Below are 19424 nucleotides of genomic sequence, written 5' to 3' on the forward strand. Positions count from 1 at the left end.
CGCCTCCCGGGTTCACGCCATTCTCCTGCCTCAGCCTCCCGAGTAGCTGGGACTACAGGCGCCCGCCACCTCGCCCGGCTAGTTTTTTGTATTTTTTTAGTAGAGACAGGGTTTCACCGTGTTATTAGCCAGGATGGTCTCGATCTCCTGACCTCGTGATCTGCCCGACTCAGCCTCCCAAAGTGCTGGGATTACAGGCTTGAGCTACCGCGCCCGGCCCTATATTTACACATATTAACATACATTCAACATTTAATATCATTAATGAGCTGTTTCATATTCCTTCACTTTTACTAAGCCTGGGAAGTTCAGTGTGTGTTTTACAGCACATCTCAATGGGGCACTAAAGTTTCACTGAGAACAGTGGAACCTTACTTAGATTTTAGACCATTACATTTGAAAGAGTTCCACGCACAGATCTAAGTTGTTCCAAACCTACTTAAGAATTTTCCAATAAGTGAATCAGGCTTCAGTTTTTAAGTTCACATTTAAATAAGTTAAAATTAAATAAAATTTAAAATTTAGTTCCTCAGTCTCACAGGCCACATTTCAAGCGCTCTAAAGCACCCTGTGGCCAGCAGTTGCTACAGACCACACAGCTTTCTACTGTCCCTTACAAGCAATTGAAAGAGATTTGCAAGTGTTACAGGAAAGGGGTCCCGAACTCCAAGAGAGGGTTCTTGGATCTCCTGCAGGAAAGAATTCAGGGCAAGTCCCTAAAGTGAAACCACGGTTTTTAAGAAAGTAGAGAAATAAAAGAACTGCTACTCCATAGACAGAGCAGCCCTGAGGGCTGCTGGTTGCCCATTTTTACAGCTATTTCTTGATTATATGCTAAACAAGGGGTGGATTATACATGCCTCCCCTTTTTAGACCATATAGGGTAACTTCCTGACGTTGTCATGGCATCTGTAAACAGTCACCGCACTGGTGGGAGTGTAGTAGTGAGGACCACCAGAGGTCACTCTCATCACTATCTTGGTTTTGGTGGGTTTTAGCTGGCTTCTTTACTGCAACCTGTTTTATCAGCAAGGTCATGACCTGTATCTTGTGCCAGCCTCCTATCTCATCCTGTGACTTGGAATGCTTTAACCACCTGGGAATGCAGCCCAATAGGTCTCAGCCTCATTTTACCCAGTCCCTATTCAAGATGGAGTTACCCTGGTTCACACGCCTCTGACACAAGGGCAGTTTTGACTGGGAAACAAGCAGCAAATGATTTGAATTTGTCACTCAATCCCTAAAGGCACAACTCCACTGTAAATTTAGTTTTACCTAAATTTATTCGTTAAAGCATTTAGTTAAATTCTGAGTATCCGCTGTGAAGGAGGCCTTGTCTCTCTGGGCCATCCATTCAAGGGGGCCAGGACAGTTAGTGAGAAATCAGATCATTCCAGAGGTATATGCTGGGGAGAAAGCAAAGCAGGCGTTGCAGAAGACGACTCGGGCTGGGGTTCAGGCCATACCGTTCCTCCGAGACGACATTTGAGGGGAGGCCTGAAAAACAAGGAATCAGCATTGTGAGTCTCAGGTGACAGCATTCCCAGCAGATGGAGCCCAGTCCAGGAACAGGAAGCCCGAGGCCTGCATAACCCCAGTGAGGGCAAGAGAGAGCAGTAGAAGGCTGGGCCAGAGGGGCTGCAGGTGCCCAACAGGGCACCAAGTCTCTATGCCGTTTGGATTTTGTTCCAAGTTCAATGAAAAGGCATAGGAAGGTTTTAAGCTGGCGCTATTATTAGATTCATATCGTAAAAAGATCCTCTGCCTGCTGGACAGGAAAAGCCAAGAGGCTACCGTGTCAGTTGAAGTGAAAGAGAATGGGTCAGGGAGATAGGAGGGGAGAAAGAAAGAGGCACGTGGACTTGAGATATATTTGGAGGTAGAACCCACTTGCAGGTGGTTTGCACGTGGCAGTTGGGAAGGTTTTGACCTGCAGGTGCTGGACTCAAAGCCCCTGGATAGGTGGTGGTGTTATTTACAGAGTTAAGAGAACACTATGTATGTGTGGGATGGGCAGCAGGTGTGGGGAGGGTGACTCAAGAATTTCATTTGGGGCATGAGTAGAGATGCCCCTCAGAGATCCAAATAGAGGTATTTACTAAGCCATGGGATTTGAGTCTGGAGCTCAGAGGTCAGGTCTAGACACATAAATTTAGAAATCACCAGCATGTAAGTAGTGTTTGGAGGTGTGGGATTAAATGACATTGCTTAGGAAGAAAATACAGAAAATGGAGGATTGAGGACCCAGTCCTGGGGTCTTTAAACATTTGGGGGTCCAGCAAGAGAGTTGATGTGTCATGGAAGCCAGGACAGAGTGTTTCAAAAAGGAGCTAATGGTCAACTTGTTGCGTGTTCCAGCAAGATAAAGCCAGATAAGAATAGAGAATTGACCATTTGGTTTGGTAGATTTGAAGGACTATGATGAACTTCCCTGGCTATCCCTGGGAGTGTTGGGGGCTGATGTCCAGTTGGAAAGGGTTGAGGAGGGCCTGGGAGACAATGGCTGCAGACAATTCTTTGAAAGGGCAGAGGAGAGATGGGCAGGAGCTAGAACAGAGTATGATGAGAGCGTGTGCTTATTTTAAGGTAGAGAACCACTGTAAGTGGTTGCAGCAGCTTTGCCTGGTGAGGGGACTAATCCATTCAGTAGGGCAGAGAAATTACTGATTTCTGAGCATCTTGCTTATTGGACATTTAAATCTCTTTCTGGTAAATTGCCTGTCAATATCCTTTGCCCCTGTTGTTCCTCTCTCTCTTCTTGATTTGTAGAAGTTCTTTTTATATGCTGAATAAGAATGCTCTACAGTCACGCCCTTCATATAACCTTTTGGTCAATGGCAGGCTGCATATACAATAGTGGTCCCATGATCTGATAATACTATTAATATATTTTGACTGTACCTTTCCTATGTTTATGTATGTTAAATATGCAAATACTTACCGTTACGTCACAATTGCCTGCAGTATTCTGTATGGGAACATGCTGTACATGTTTGTAGCCTAGGAGAAACAAGCTGCACCATCTAGCCTTGGTGTGTGACAGGGCTGTACCATCCAAGTTCGTGGGGACGCACTCCAAGATGCTGAAATGAGGAAATAGCCTAATGGTGCATTTCTTAGAACGTAACCCTGCTGTTAAGCAAGGCATGACTGTATGTGTTAAATGAATTGCAAACAATTTCCCTTGTTCTGTAGCTTGTCTTTTGCTTTGAAAGAAGTTATGTTATTAATTAATAACAATTGAAAGACATTATTATATTATTACTTATAACATAGGCAAGTTTGGACATTTCTATGGCTGTGCTTTATGTGTCTTGTTGAGAAATCCTCCACCCCCCTAAGGTCATAAAGATGTTCTGCTATGTTTTCTTCTAAATCTTTTTCCATTTTACTTTCACATTGAAGTCTAATCCATGTGGAACAGATTTTTGAGTGTGTTTGAACTCTAATTGTTCCTCTGTCCTTGCCCACTACTCCTTGGAGTCAGGCTGGAGTGAAGCAGTGGGAAGGCACATCCAGGTAAACAGAAGCAACTCTGGGTTTGTGGCCCTGGTTATTCTCTGTGGAGTGACACATCCTTGCCAGCACACCGAACCTGCAGTAAGTGTGGATCAAAGTCACAGGCTGAGGGCTGCTGAACATTGGAGAATGAAGAGGAAACAGCCATCCTACAGGGATGAACTCCCCACGGCCAGAGGTCAGAATGCTGCAGCCTCGGCAGCCTGTGTAGAGGACAGTGCCAGGTGAAGCAGTACCCCGGGGGCACTGGGTCCAAGGAGCAGGGCACAGGAGCCCAACAGGCACTGGGGACGCTCTCAACAGCTGGCCTGCACTCAGTGGTGCCAGTTTCTGACAACAAAGCCCCTAGCAGCCATTACCACTGCAATTTAGCCTTCATGAAAATGCAAAACGAACAAAAAAAATTCTAATAGCAATACCTAGTATCAGAAAGAATCGGGAACTGGGATTTTGGTGAATTGCTGTTGGCAGTGTAAATTCATAAAGGCACTTGGGAGAACAATTAGTACCCAGCATCTTCCTGGTCTAGAGATCCTTCCACACCCAAAAGTTCACCTGACCCTCACAATGACCTTTACCTGGACAGGAAAATTCTTGTCTTCCTTTAATAAATGAGGAAACTAAGGCAGGGCAGGGAGGAAACCCTTCCTCCAGCAGAAGAACCCCCTGTGCAATGTTGTTTGCAATATTCTTTTCAACCCAGCCTTCAGAAACAGGGAAAAGAAAAAGAAGGCTGTCACCACGAGAAACTGAACTGTCCCAGTAGTCGCCCACGGGCTCTGCACCGGGGCCGGAGCTGTGCTGTTTTCTTGTTTCCATCCCTGCTTCTGGCCGCTCCCTAAAACACTTGGTTAGCCAAGCTTATAGAGTCAGCGCTCAAGTTTGGAAGAGCCAGGAGGGATGCGGAAGGTTTTAGGCGCTACAGGAAAAAGGGAGACAATCAAACGTTTTTCTGCTAGGCAGAGCCCACACTGTGACACCAGTGATTTGATCTCTGGCTCCCCACGCCCTGGTGCTTCTGCATGGCTGGGACTGTTCTGCAGTCACTGTCTTAGGCTGTGAGGTGTAAGTGGTTTTAAGGTGACATCCACTTCCTCTTATAATGAGACGGGTGGATTATTTTATCCTAGGTCATGAAGATTCCTATCAGGGTAAATGCTTTTGTTTTTAGAATGGTCTTAAGGAATAAATACAATAATGGCAATTTCAGGAAGGGTGAGGAAGATGTAAATCCCTTGAGTCACACAAGGTACCAGGGCCTGGTCCAGCCGGGAGCGGGTCAGTGGGCCCTGCCTCGAGGCTGGGCGCTCGGCTGGTGGAGGAGAGCATGTGTGGGGGGTGGGAGGGCACCAGCACCGCTCCCAGGAAGATTGGCAGAAGCCATTTTAATAACAGCAGTGACTCACTAGGGACTTTCCTCTATGGTAGCCACATGAGGAAGTTAAGGAATCGGTTGAAAACATTTTCAAGGACTGTATGGTTGCTAAATTAAAGGTCAAGATGTCAGCAAACCACCTGGGGTCATCCTCCCCCAGCAGCTCCTCCAGCGGCTCGCTCTTTCTTTGGGGGGCAGGGACCAGCGGGTAGCCTGTTTCCTTTTCCTTCCTCCAACACCCTCGCCCATCTATCCCTCCCCACTCCACAGTCAGTCTCCCGCAGACAGGCCTGCCCTTGCTTCTGAGTGGAGCTGCGGACTTTTCCTTTTTTTTTTTAAATGGGTAATCGCCTTTGCTAACTTAAAGTGATTTTGCTAATCACTTTTTTAACAAGACAAAAGCAAGACACAGGATGATTAGTAAGATTCTAGAATCTTCGCATTCTTTATATTCAAGATCCCTGGTCCACGGTGCTTTCTCCCTTTCTGAAGGGAGCTATCAACTGATTAGAAGCTCAGTCTTCCATTTCAATTTCATGCCATTCAGGACATAGGCATTAAGGACTTCCTATGGGCTGGGCACTGTCCTACTTCCTACGTTCGAGGGATACAGTAATGATGGAGAGAGAGAGAGACAGACAGAGATCCGTCTGTGACACTGCTCAGCAGAACACGGAGCATCAGCCAGAAGTATTTAATATTTTCAGAGCAGTCTCTTCTACCTGCTTAAGGGGCTCACCAAGAGCTCCCCTCCAGAGCAGAGAGGGAGCAGCTGGAAAGACAACTGTTGGTTTCCACACCTAAAGCCCCCAGAAGCAAATCTCCGGTATGTTTCTAATCACAAGAGTATATGAATAGGGGGATGTAGTCTCAGGCACGCCTCTCTACTGTCAGGATTTTTTTAAAAATCAATCTCTTTCATGATTAGAAATAAGAGTAACATTTACTTGTCTGGTTTTTAAATTGTTTCATTTGGAGGTGACAGGAAATCCTGTGAGGGTAAATGCTTTTCTTTCTAGAACGTTCTTAAGGAATAAACACAATAATGGCAATTTCAGGAAGGGTGAGGAAGATATCAATCCCTTGAGTCACACCAGGTACCAGGGCCTGGTCCAGCCAGGAGCGGGTCAGTGGCTGGGCACCCGGCTGGAGGAGAGAGCATGGCAGGGCCACCAGCACCCCTCCCAGGAAGATCGGCAGAAGCCATTTTAATAACTCGCTAGGGACTCACTAGGGACTTTCCTCTATGGTACCCACATGGGGAAATTAAGGAATCAGTTGAAAACATTTTCAAGGCTAGACACCTGGATCCTCCCGGGCCTGCCTGCAGGGGACGGAAGCTCCTGTCTTAACATGGGAAACAGCTTTGGAAAGGGAAGTGAACAGCACCGGAGAAGCCAGTGCACAGAGGCACCCAGGGGGTGGCTGGGGCCTCCACACCTCGGGCGAGAGAGATGGAACCCAGTAAGGACCAGCGTGTTATTTCCCGGAGCCGGACGGCTTCACAACAGAAATGTGTTGTCCTGCAGCCCCGCCAGCTGGAAGGCCCAGATGGAGGTGTCAGCCGTGCTGGTTCCTGCTGGGGCTGTGAGAGAAGGATCTGCTCCAGGCCTCTCCATGGCTTCTCGTGATTTGCCCTTGGGGTTCCTTGGCTTGTAGAAGCACCACCCCCATCTCTGCCTCCATCTTCACATGGTTGTCTTCTCCCGTGTCTGTGTTCAAATGTCCCCCATCCCATTTGTTTTGTTTTGTTTTGTTTTTTGAGATGGAGTTTTGTTCTTGTGGCCCAGGCTGGAGTGCAATGGCCTGATCTCGGCTCACCGCAACCTCCGCCTCCCGGGTTCAAGCGATTCTCCTGCCCCAGCCTTCCGAGTAGCTGGGATTACAGGCATGTGCCAGCACACCAGGCTAATTTTTTTTTTTGTAGAGACGTGTTTTTCTATGCTGGTCAGGCTGGTCTCAAACTCGTGACCTCAGGTGATCCACCCACCTCAGCCTCCAAAGTGCTGGGATTACAGGCATGACGAATGTCCCCTTTTCATAAGGACACCAGTCATATGGGATTGGGGGCCCACCCTACTTCAGTGTGACCTCATGTCAACTATTTATATCTGCAGTGACCGTATTTCCAAACAAGGCCACATTCTTAGTTCTGGGGGTTAGAACTTCAACACATAAATTTGGGGGGGACACAATTCAACCCAGATCAGAGGGAGTGGACTCTGGGACAGGGCAGGGAGCAGTCTTCCAGGCAGAGGTAGCCCTAGTGTCAAGGACGTGCTCTGGACAGCCCTGGGCAGTGACATAACAAGAAGTCCAAAGACAGGCAGTCGGCCCTGGCTGTAAGGACATCACCCAGCCAAGGGTCTGATCTGGGACTTTGCTTGCTGGGAGCATTTTCCCAGGTGTGGTCTGAAAACCTCAAATGGCAGAAGCCAATTTGGAAGGTCCACAGAACAAACTCTATTTTGATATCTATTTGTTTAAATGAGTAGGGAGAAAATGTAACTAGCACCACAAAGTAATGTTTTATTAATGAGAGGATATGAATGAAGTAGCTAAGTTTTAAAAAGGTGAACCAGTTTTAAGAAAAAAATATCAATCCTATGTAGATATAAAAGTCCACATAGGGCCAGGAGCCGTAGCTCACACCTATAATCCCAGTGCTTTGGGCTTTGGGAGGCCAAGGCAGGAGGATCTCTTGAGCCCAGGAGGTCAAGGGTGCAGTGAGCCATGACTGTACCACTGTACTCCAGCCTGGGTGACAGAGTGAGATCTTGTCTCAAAAACAAAAACGAAAAAACAACAACCCACATGCAGATGGTATCTGAACAAGTTTTGGAAACTGTTCTTGCATCCATTTTTAAGCAGATTTGCCCTCTCAAAAGATGGATCTGCCAGCGTAGTGGATGTGGATAGGAATCGAGAAGGGGCCAAGGAGAAAACAGCAAGGCTTGGAGGCCCACGTTGAGTCCTGAAGGTGTCATCACAGTGGGCTCCCTGACCTCCATCCTCACAGCCAAGCTGCAAGTCTGACCCGGGTCCCCCCACTCCTCCACCCCAAGTCATCACTCCCTCCCTTAAATGGCACAACAAAACCCCTCATTGGTTCCCAAATGTTTTGAAATTAAAAAGCCACTCCTTAGCATGGCATGCTTAGTATGGAACATCAGCTGGGGCTTGCCTTCCTCTCCAACTCCACGTCCCTCAGGGCGTACTGCTCTGGTGTAATAACGACGCTCGAGATGCCCATCAATGTCTGTCACACGTATGGACACTGTATCACTGTGCCATTCACACAACAGAGCCCTGCCCCATTTCTACAATTGCTCACACAATACAATCCTTTTTTGAAAAAAAAAAAAAAGAAAGAAATTCCAATCTAAAGGCAATCTTAATATGTTTTGAGTTTTCCTGTTTTCTTTCACAGATTTGGATCGTATCTTCAAATGCCTAAGTTGGCTTGTGTATGTTGCTTCATCAGATGAAAAAGATGTTATGACTCTACTCTTTTCTTCTCTTTGGAGCTTTTTAAAAATGAGAGTCCCAAAGGAAATCTGAGATTGGTAATGATTATGTTACAGGAAAGGGGTCCCAATTCAGACCCCAGGAGAGGGAGGGTTCTCGGATCTCACTCAAGAAGGAATTGAGAGTGAGGCCACAGAGTAAAGTGAAAGTAAGTTTATTAGGAAAGTAAAGGAATAAAACAATGACTCCTCCTTAGTGCAGCCCGAGTGCCTTGGTTGCCCATTTTTATGGTTATTTCTTGATTATATGCTAAACAAGGGGTGGATTATTCATGCCTCCCCTTTTTAGACCATATAGGGTAACTTCCTGATGTTGCCATGGCATTTGTAAACTGTTAAGGCGCTGGTGGGAGCCTAGCAGTGAGGATGATCAGAGGTCACTCTTGTGGCCATCTTGGTTTTGGTGGGTTTTAGCTGGCTTCTTTACTGCAATCTGTTTTATCAGCAACGTCTTCATGACCTGTATCTTGTGCTGACCTCTTACCTCATCCTGTGACTTAGAATGCCTCAACCCTCTGGGAACGCATCCCAGTAGGTCTCAGCCTCATTCTACCCAGCCCCATTTAAGATGGAGTTGTTCTAGTTCGAATGCATCTGACAATTATAAGAGTTGGGAAAACCTGGGTGACCAACCATTTAGACCACTGGCATTGGGAATAGTCAGTAGACACCATCCTATCCACAATCCTCCTGCCACAGTTACAAGATCTGTCCTGGGGATTCATCACCATGTATATATGTCAGTCTACTCCAGTAGAGCTACATAAATATGTATACAGTCGAAATAATCTTTAAAAAAAACCCAGTCATCTGAAGCCAGGAAAGACGTACACTAAGTATCCCATCACTACAACCTATTTTATCTTCCTAGCCTTTAAGACTCGATGCAAAATAAATTCCAAAGTTAAAAAAAATCTAACAGTGGGTTGGAACCTAGGTCTGGATAGTATTCCAAGCTCTGCTGCAGGCATGCAGTTTGCCCTCGGGCAAACTGGCTGTGTTTCACCATTCCCAGAATGCAGCCCAGCCAGTAATCCCTCCCTTTCAGTATATGGAGAACAAGATACACTCATGTCCCTTTGCAGAATGGGACGCCTCTTTCCTAAGAAAGATTGAAATCATTATCGGGGGATATATTTTAAAGAGATTAGATTAAAATAAACATGACATGTGAAAAGAAAAATGATTAAGTTCTAGAGTAAACAAAACCTGAAATGAGTTTATAGTCTATTCTCACCCTTTTGGTCCAAACAAAAAAGTATTGCTCGATTATTTTTTCCAGCCTCACTAATAGATTACAAACTCCTTGAGAGAAGATAGATTCTGTGTGTCATACTTTCCATTCATTAGCAATTGCTCACTGAACTGAAATATTTGCTACTTCCTCACTAGAGTGCTTCTCAATGTGTTTCATTCAGCATTGTACTCAACAAATGTTTGCTGTATGAAGAAACGTCTGTGTTGAGTAGTTACACCACTAGTTAACAATTTCCCTTTGTTAAATATTAGGTTTCTATTTTTTGTTTTACTAACCAATGCTGCAATATGCCTTCTCGTGCATCAGTGTTTCCCTATACATCTAATTGCCTTGTTAAAGTTCAATTTCTGTGACGTAGAATTTTGCAAAAAGGAAGGAAATTTACACAGCGGAAAACTATATATACAAATGAAACAAAATACATGATTTTAAAACACCGCATATTTAGAAGGAAAGGAAATATTCATAAACATTGCGGTTATTCCTCAATAATGAAATCACTGATGCTTTCACAATCAGAATAAAATTACATATGTAAAAAAGTCCATGATACTGTCATTCGAAACAGGGAATTTAGTATTCCCTTACAGTTACACAGTTCTCAACAAGCCTTTTATTTTTTGCTCTGTCTGGTCTTCTGGCTCATCTCTTAAAGCTGCAAAAGTATAGTGTAGCCCACTGCACTTCGTTCCGAGGAAGGCGTCCCTCAGACAAAACCGAGGACTCTGTCCTGCTCTGTAAGGAACTAGGACTTGTAGATTCTCAGATTTTAATGCGAAGCCCTGCTCTCCGTAGGCGCTCCATAAATTTTAACCGGACATCTTCACCGCGCTCTACCGGGCCTCGGGGAGACCCGTGGCTCCCACCTGCTCTGGGCGCGTGCCCGCCGAGCCTCAACCTGCGCCCCGGGCAGCCGGGACTCCCCGCCCAGACCGGCTCCCACGCTGGAGACATCACGGTCCGCACCCGGGGCGCAGCCGAGACCCACAGCACGGGCGGCCACCGGCCCCGCTGAGACCAATGCCTGGCCGCTCTACGCTCCCGAGCCCCCACACAGCCAGCCCCGTGACCTCAGAGCCCCGGAAGCCGCCGTAAGCAGCGGCCCAGCCAGGCCCCGCCCCCTGTACCAGAGCTCCAAGCGTTGATTCTAAACAGGCCCCGCCCCCGGCCGCCTCAGGCGTGGACCCAAGCCAGGCCCCGCCCTCTGTCTGCCTACTCCAGGCCCCGCCGCTCCAGGCCCCGCCCCCTGCCCGGACGCTTCAGCCGTCCCCTGGCCCAACCCCCTGCCCCGCTGCTTCCAGGCCTCCTCTGGTCCAGGTCCCGCCCCCTACCCGGCTACTCCAGGCATCCTCTGGGCCAGACCCCGCCCCCTACCAGCCGCTTCGGACGTCCGCAGCTCCAGGCGTCCTCCGGCCCAAGAACCGCCTCCTGCCCGGCCGCTCCAGAGGTCCGCGGCTCCAGGCCCCGCCCCCTGCCCGGCTGCACAAGGCGTCCTCTGGCCAGGCCCCGCCCCCAACCCGGCCGCTCCAGGCCCCGCCCCGCCCCCTCTGTGCGCGCTCCGCTCGGCAGCCTGTGGGACGCGACCGCGGCGCCAGTCTCGTTCCTTTGTGCTTCGGCGGCGGCGGCTTCTCGAGTCCTCTCCGACGCGTCCTCTCGGCTAGACAGCCCCGCGCTCTCCAGTGACGGACCATGTCGGCGGCGGGAGCGGGCGCGGGCGTGGAGGCGGGCTTCTCCAGCGAGGAGCTGCTCTCGCTCCGCTTCCCGCTGCACCGCGCCTGCCGCGACGGGGACCTGGCCACGCTCTGCTCGCTGCTGCAGCAGACGCCGCACGCCCACCTGACCTCTGAGGACTCCTTCTATGGCTGGACGCCCGTACACTGGGCCGCGCACTTCGGCAAGGTGGGCGCGAACGCTTTAAGGCGCCATTTTCCGCGGCTGTCCAGTGGGGGTCGGTGAAAGCGGGTCTGAGGTGCGGAGGGCGCGGGGCGTGCCGGGATCGCGGGGCGGAAGCGGGGTCGGCGGCGCCTGTGCCTCACGGGGCCTAAGGCGCCTGTGCGGCAGCACTCGCCGTCAGGGGCCGCGGCGGGGCAGCCGGGGGGCGCGGGGCGTGCCGGGAGCGCTGGGCGGAAGCGGGGTCGGCGGCGCCTGCGCCCCGAGGGGCCTAGAGCGCATGTGCGGCGGCGCAGTGTAAGCAAGTTTCTAACAAGGCGGGCTCCAGGAGTCCCGGCGCCTGTCGGCCGGAGCCTGTGCGCGCGCGATGGCGCGGGGCCCTCCAGGCCGGGCGGGTGGCGCGGGCGACTTCGCAGAGCCGGGTATCATGCCGCGTAGTCGCTGCGGCGGCTTACGGGGAGCCGAGGCGGGGTCGGAGGCGTCTTTCGCCCTCGCGGTGCCGGAAAGAGGCGCGCGGGGAATGCCCGGGCGCGGTCGACGTTCTGGTTCGGCACACCCTCGCCGGGAGCCAAGGGGCGCGCTGCGGACGAGCTCAGCCGAGGACCGAGCTCCCCGGCGGGATTGGAAAGCTCGGGCAGCTGTGTGGGATGGAGGCCGGCTCTCCAGCTTCTGGGTTTGCCTTAAAGCTCGTAACTGGCCCCGCTTCAGGAAAATTAGTGACGGCTGTGTTTATCTGGGATCTAAATTACTGCAGAAGTGGTTAAATTAAGCAGAATTCTCTTCCCGTGGAGGCTTTACGTTCCCCTCTTTTTTTAAACTGAAAATTGTGAGGGAACACAGTGCTGCTTTAAGGTTTTAAAACATAGCTACAGTTTCCTCCTCTGTGAAGTCGCTGGGGTACTTGCTCAGAGAAATCTTAAAATGAGATTTCACCGTCCTTTTCAGAAGTGGCTGGTTTTAATGATTTTTTTAATGATTAATATTTTTAATTCACTAAAATTCAGGAATATTTATAGTGTTTTTCTCGTAAATGATGAGATGGGGTTAAATGGTTTTGCAGAAATATGTGGGAGATAATGTGAAATAAGTTATTTTAAGAAGGCCTGGCCCTGGTAATGTCGTTACCAGCTGACAAAGTTGCGCTTTACCTTGCTGCCCCTGGTGCTACATTCACAACGCAGTTGTATCTTTTGGGAAGCAGTTTCTGATTCTCCTTTTAAAGTGGAAAAGTCACTTTTCTTTCAACAAAAGAAATGAGAAGGAGTTTTGACTATCGGGGTGGGACAAGCAAGTTAATCCACCCTCAAGGGCTGTTAGGTTCCTATGGCACTGTCTCCGAAGTTGTGCAACCGTAGTACCAGCTGGAGGAAACAGGTGCCCAGGGGAAATGAGTTTCTTAACAAACAAAAGTAAAAAAGCCGCCTCCCTGCGCTTCTGCCTGAGGCCTTAAATAGATTTCCCGAGGTAGTCAGTAATCTGAGGATTTCCTCTCTCCAGAGTGTCTCTTCTTTTTTTTTTTTTTTTTGAGACGGAGTCTCCCTCTGTCGCCCAGGCTGGAGTGCAGTGGCCGGATCTCAGCTCACTGCAAGCTCCGCCTCCCGGGTTCACGCCATTCTCCTGCCTCAGCCTCCCGAGTAGCTGGGACTACAGGCGCCGCCACCTCGCCCGGCTAGTTTTTTTTTTTTTGTATTTTTAGTAGAGACGGTTTCACCATGTTAGCCAGGATGGTCTCGATCTCCTGACCTTGTGATCCGCCCGTCTCCCAAAGTGCTGGGATTACAGGCGTGAGCCACCGCGCCCGGCCTCAGAGTGTCTCTTGCTGTGGTTTATTTTTACACTAAACTTTAGGATTCCGTGCTTGCTATCCTGGTTGAGAATGACACATTACTGGGTGACAGTCAACAACGATCTGTAGAATGCTTAAAGCTTCATTACAGATGGTCACTTACAAAATTTAACCCAATGGCGCCGCCACTTGTCTCTGGGGATTAAAATAGCCATAACTGCTTTAAAATGGTAACTTTTAAGGTGTATTTTATCACAATTTTTATAAAAACACCAACTGAAATCACTTTTCAAAAGTCTGCTTCCATGGAACTTTGAGTAGTAGCTTTACCTTGGTCATCAAATGTTATAACAAGCAGTTACTTCATTGTTTCCAGCTGTCTGAATCATAGGGCTGTTTGGTCTTAGATACCGAAGGGGCCTTAGAAAGCCCCTGTCCGGGGTCCAAACATTCCCTTCTGAGAAGAAGCTGTTAGGACAGAAGTCAGGCCAGGACTCGGGGCTGCCGCTTGCGAAGTCTAGGCTTCCTCCCCAGCCCTGCAAACGGCTGCCCTCTTACACAGGTTTCAGGCTCCTGTGCTTAGAAATGTGCCAGTGCTGCACAAGATCCCTAACCGCTGCTAAGACTCGTTTGTTTCCAGAGGACTAAACGGGTTGTTTAAAATCTCTGTTGTACTTTTTATGATACCATATTGAACACTATCTTTCCGGAATAACAAATTCAGGTTTCTAAACTAAACCCAAGGGTAACGGGTTTAAGCCCAGCGAGCCCTCAGTGGATGATTTTTGGTACGCCAAGTGATTTTCATCCGTTTTATTTTCATTGGATTTGAGACTTGTTCATCTCATCGCTAGTTAATACTTCTATTTTCACCCAGTAAATTAATAAAGGCAATAAATAAAAATAGACGGCCGGGTGCGGTGGCTCACGCCTGTAATCCCAGCACTTTGGGAGGCCGAGGCGGGTGGATCACGCGGTCAGGAGATGGAGACCATCCTGGCTAACACGGTGAAACCCCGACTCTACTAAAAGTACAAAAAACTAGCCGGGCGAGGTGGCGGGCGCCTGTAGTCCCAGCTACTCGGGAGGCTGAGGCAGGAGAATGGCGTGAACCCGGGAGGCGGAGCTTGCAGTGAGCCGAGATCGCGCCACTGCGCTCCAGCCTGGGCCACAGAGCGAGACTCCGTCTCAAAAAAAAAAAAAAAAGAGAGAGAGACATCAGCCTGTACTCCCAGGTCCAAGTTGGTTGAAGAGGGTGTTTTGAGTCTGTGTACCCTTCATCTCACAGGAGTGTGTATTGAAAGCCTGACAGTGCTTAGAGAGATGGAAAAGGAAACCTTGAGGTGGGATGGGAGAGTGTCAGGTGATTTTGCTTCAGGTGAGGTCTCTCCTCTTCAAGAGACTTGCTTGCGGTCAGGCATAGCTTGTTCCCTAACTGCATTGTGATTGGAGTGAGGGAAAACGAGCCAGTGTAGGATCAGAGAAGGTGGGTTGAACAATTGCTTGGCACATGGTAGGCACTTGCTAAATTTGTTGAATGTGGTGAATTATTTTAGCCAGAGGCTATCATAGTATTGGTGCCTGGCCACAAAGTCTTAACTTGCCAGTGTTAGTCACCCACTAGGTGTGCTGCTCACTTATGCTGTAGGCTTTTTTTGGGGGGGTTTTAAAATACAAATCATTTGAAAAGAGTAAAAAAATGTGGAGAATGGGGTCTCAATTGAGTAATCAATGAGTATTCAGTGCTGGCTTGTGTAAAAGTGCACAGTTGTGCACACTATAGAAAATAGTGTTTGACTATGAGGAGTTTACTGTGGCTACACAAAGTTTGTGGGGTTTTTCGTTGTGTTTTGTTTTTTTGAGACAGGGTCTTGCCCTGTTGCCCAAGCTGGAGTGCAGCAGCGTGATCTCTGCTCACTGGAACCCCCACCTCCCAGGATCAAGCGATTCTCCTGCCTCAGCCTTCTGAGTAGCTGGGATTATAGGCATGCACTACGCGCCCAGCTAATTTTTTGTAATTTTGTATTTTTGAAACGCCAACATGGGGTTTCACAGTGTTGGCCAGGCAGATCTTGAACCCCTGACCTCAGGTGATCCATCCGCCTTGGCCTTCCAAAGTGCTGGGATTACAGGCTTGAGTCACTGCGCCCGGCATTACACAAAGTGTTGTTTGAGATGGAGACTTGCTCTGTCGCCCAGGTTGGAGTGCAGTGGCGTGATCTCAGCTCCCTGCAAACCTCCGCCTTCTGGGTTCAAGCAATTCTCCTGTCTCAGCCTCCCAAGTAGCTGGGATTACAGGTGCCCGCCACCACGCCCGGGTAATTTTTTTGTATTTTTAGTAGAGACGTGGTTTCACCATGTTGGCCAGGCTGGTTTCGAATTCCTGACCTCAAGTGATCCACCTGCCTTGGCCTCCCAAAGTGCTAGGATTACAGGCATGAGCCACCGCTCCCGGCCTACACAAAGTTTTTTAACCCACCAATCCCTTTAACATTTTTGTTTAGAATAGTCTGTGCAACATACATTTTTGTTGGAAGTCTTGGAACAGCGCAGTCTAATATTTTCTGATTTTGGCTTATTGTAGGGAAACCAAAATATTTAAATCTGTGTAGTATTATTAGTCTTTTTGCATTTTTCTATTTCTATCTTCCATATTTTTCATAAGGACAAGGGAAAATGTTATTTTAAATGCTCTTTAAAATTTGCACGGCATTGGGAAAGAGTGACTTCATTTGATCTATTAAAAAACTGGTAACACTGCCATTTGTCACCATTATCGAATTTAGATTATTCCTGTAATATTGAATGGTGTACTGACATGTCTGTGTGTTTTCATTACCCCTCTTGTTTTCGAAGTTGGAGTGCTTAGTGCAGCTGGTGAGAGCTGGAGCCACACTCAACGTCTCTACCACGCGGTACGCGCAGACGCCAGCCCACATTGCGGCCTTTGGGGGACATCCTCAGTGCCTGGTCTGGCTGATTCAAGCAGGAGCCAACATTAACAAACCGGTAAGAGTGGTGGTGATGGACTTTTGCTTTTGCTTTTGGTTTGTGCAGTTATAATTATACATGGTATTGCTTTAAATGGAGGCCTTAATTAGTGATATCTTTACCTGAGGGCAAACTGGAGTTTATGTTTCTTCACTTGTTTGTGAAGGATAATAGACCCTTTCCATAGGAATGCTTTCTGTTCATAGAGTGCTTTCACCTGTTGTGTGATAAACTGATCCAGGGTGATGTGCCCAAGGTTATAGCTTGTAATTAAAGGAGCCTGGCCTTAAGCCCAGGTTTCCTGGCTTTCTACTCAGAGCTGCCTTAGCCTCATTTCCACAGATAATTATAAAAACACTTTCATCCTAGAAAAAGCATGACTGTTAAGTCAGCTCCAAAGTGAGCTTTAGATACAAGTTGATGCCTTGATGCAGATAAGTAGCTAAGTATCATTTACTAAGTCGGAAGAGTAAGTGACTTGAGGACTTGGTATTTAAGATTAAGCATACAAACAGGAACATAATCATGCCAAATTTTTTCATGGTGTGTTTTCGGTATCAGTTCACCTAAACCATACACCCGAGCATTCAGCTTGTTGGGTACTTGGTTGTGTAAGACAAGCAGCATCTGATAACCATCAGGTTGTCTGACTGGGAGCAGTTCCTGGAATCAGTGTCCTTTGCTGAAGATGGATTAGTCCTTAGACTAATTTATAATTTTCTTCTCTTAAGACTCTGGGAGCTGTTTTTTATGCCTCTTTTACTCCTATTTTTAAATGCTTTATAGTCATCACGGTCTTGTATGCAAAGTCGTCTTTGTATTTTTCTGTCTTTCCCAAAATTCAGTCCTTGATTATAACCAGGTATAAGGTTGTTGCTAGTCCCTCTCCTAAAAACTCAGCTGCCCATCTAAGCAGTAATTGAGAAAGAAGATGTGTTTAGCCATGATTTAAAACAAGGATCAATGGGAAAGTGGGGTAAGTGATAAGAAGGCAGTTTGTCGCCTTAAGAGATACGAAGTGTAAAAAACAATGTAAGGGAAAGTGGCCAAGAGTTTAGGCCTGTTTGTTACTAAACTGAAACTTGGGATGTGGGACAACTCTTAAGGTTATGCTGCCACTTCCCTCCTTCCATCTCTGCATGTATGCCTTTACATAATGTATATTTCTCTGCTGCTCTGTTGCTTGTATTCATAAATTCAAGAGTTATGAATTAACCTACTCTATACCCTTACGTGCTGGGCATCGCCTTGTTTTTTTCCTTCTTCCCTACCTCTGTCCCCTGGTAGAAAGGGCAGTGTGGGCTTGATTCCTTGGGCAAGTCATTAACTTGATTTGTGGCTCAATCTCCTTATCAGTAAAATACGGTGAATAATTCCATGAATGGCAGTAATTAGTATGGAATTTGTATAATTTTTGTATGTTAATTTTCATGAAATTGTTACATAGCATCTTATTTAGAAAGGACTAGAGAAATTGTCTAACACTGCTTTCCAGACCTTTTTAAATGGAGAAGCCCCCTTTTCAAAGTGTCTTATGGCAGTTCAGTATTTTCGGTAGATAAAGGGAGTAGGGCAGAAAGTGTGCCGCTGTGTCCCCCACCTTCCTCTCAGATGCCTCTAGATAACACAGATAACACCTTCTGGAAACCTGTACCACACTCTGCTTCTTCCCAGGCAGGATCCTAAAATCTTTTTCTTTGCAGCCCTCCCTGTCTACTCTGGGTAGACATTTCCAAGTCCTCACATGTGCCTAGGGCATATCATTTGGCATTGTTAAGCATCCTGGAATTTCTCCTTAGTGGGTCTTAGGTAGTTGTGGTCTGCTAGTATGTGGAGTTTACATCCGAATCTCAGGCATCATCTCACTGTATTATGTAGTGGGTGAATTTCGGCACCCAGTGACTCTTGAGGACACAATAGCCCTTTTGTTAGCTCCCCACCCTGCCTACCTGCTGACTCATCTCCAGGCAGATGGTTTCTCATTTCTTATAGAAACTCAGGAGGCCAGATCCAGGTCTTCTTTGTTGTTTGTATCCATTTAATTTTTTGAGCCTGTTGATGCAGTGTTTTAAGACAATTTCTAGTCTGTTAATCTTTTGGAGTGTTAGCTACTAACAGTTCTAAGTTCATTTTCCTCAAGGTTAATACCACAGACTTTTTTGGCAATCTGTAAGGTGAGCCTGTGAGATTACCAAAGCTCATATGCTGCCTGGAGGCCCATGTTCTCGGTTTCCCCAAGAGGAAATGAAGTCAGCTTTCCTGTGATTTTGTTTTTAGTGAATCTATATTGACTAGCCTTGGTGTGTAATTAGCAAACATTCTCTTTCATATGCCTCTTATAGAATTTTGCTGGCATTTGATGTTATCTTTAATTTTTCATGTCTAGATTAGAAATGAAATTTTTCTTTATGAAAACCCAGGGTGCCCAGCCTGTCTTGAGCATTCTGGCACTGCTCCCAGTTCCCTGTATCACTCAATTTGCCGTGGCTGTGATGTGACTGGGCTGAGCTGGAGGCCCGGGCACCTTCACCTGGCTCTTTGCTGGAAGTATCTTTTCTCTTGGCTACCTTCTCTCAAGGTGCCCGGGCTTTTCTTTAGTGTTTGCTCTGCCCTTAAAGATTGTCCCTGAAGAGCTTGGTAGTTTTGCTTTTTCTTTGTCATCTGTTAATATCCCACCATGACAGACCCTTACTTTTTTGTCTTGTTCCAAGGATAACTTTAAAGACCTTTTTTTCTTTTTTAGCTTTTTTCTTTTTTGGCAAAACTGTATCTAAGTCTCAGCTCCAGTTTTCCTGGGAATGTTTTTATGTAATTTTTATTTGTCTTTATTTTGTACTGCTTCTCTCCCCTCCCCACCTCTCTTTTGGGGAGGTTAGGGTTAGGTTTTCGCTTTTTAAGAAATCCATGTTGGCTGGATAGTTTATAGCTGCATGGTTTTCTGTGTTTCTGTCTTCAAAAATGGATTTTTCTGTTTAGAGCTTTACATTGCTCTATATTCTCTTTAGACCTTTGTTTAAATAAATGTGCACACTTTTCCCTCCACCAAGCACTCGAGCCTTTCATACTCTTATTTTTCTG

At 47.3% G+C, this 19424-nt stretch overlaps 1 protein-coding gene and 1 long non-coding RNA gene across 6 annotated transcripts in view; one reads left to right on the top strand and one right to left on the bottom strand.

Moving 5' to 3' along the window:
- Window positions 1–1264: 1264 nt before the first annotated feature.
- On the bottom strand, window positions 1265–11087 carry LOC139359044 (uncharacterized). The gene is made up of 3 exons (XR_011614580.1): window positions 11054–11087; window positions 2942–3083; window positions 1265–1497 (listed from the first exon to the last, which is right to left on the bottom strand). It is a non-coding gene; the product is annotated as an uncharacterized lncRNA (long non-coding RNA).
- A 130-nt stretch (window positions 11088–11217) lies between these two features.
- Window positions 11218–19424, top strand: part of LOC105485291 (ankyrin repeat domain 10) — a 36513-nt gene continuing 28306 nt past the window's right edge. Inside the window, exons 1-2 of one of the 5 annotated variants that reach the window (XM_011747579.2) lie at window positions 11218–11578; window positions 16212–16364. In XM_011747579.2, coding sequence (XP_011745881.1) covers window positions 11369–11578; window positions 16212–16364 — 363 coding nt within the window. In that variant the 5' untranslated portion in view covers window positions 11218–11368. Of the gene's footprint in view, window positions 11579–12074; window positions 12243–16211; window positions 16365–19424 lie in introns of those variants that run through there. The other 4 variants (XR_989466.2, XM_011747578.3, XM_011747577.3 and 1 more) reach the window with 4 other exon arrangements.

The sequence above is a fragment of the Macaca nemestrina genome, chromosome 16 (assembly GCF_043159975.1).
Source record: "Macaca nemestrina isolate mMacNem1 chromosome 16, mMacNem.hap1, whole genome shotgun sequence".
NCBI lineage: Eukaryota > Metazoa > Chordata > Mammalia > Primates > Cercopithecidae > Macaca > Macaca nemestrina.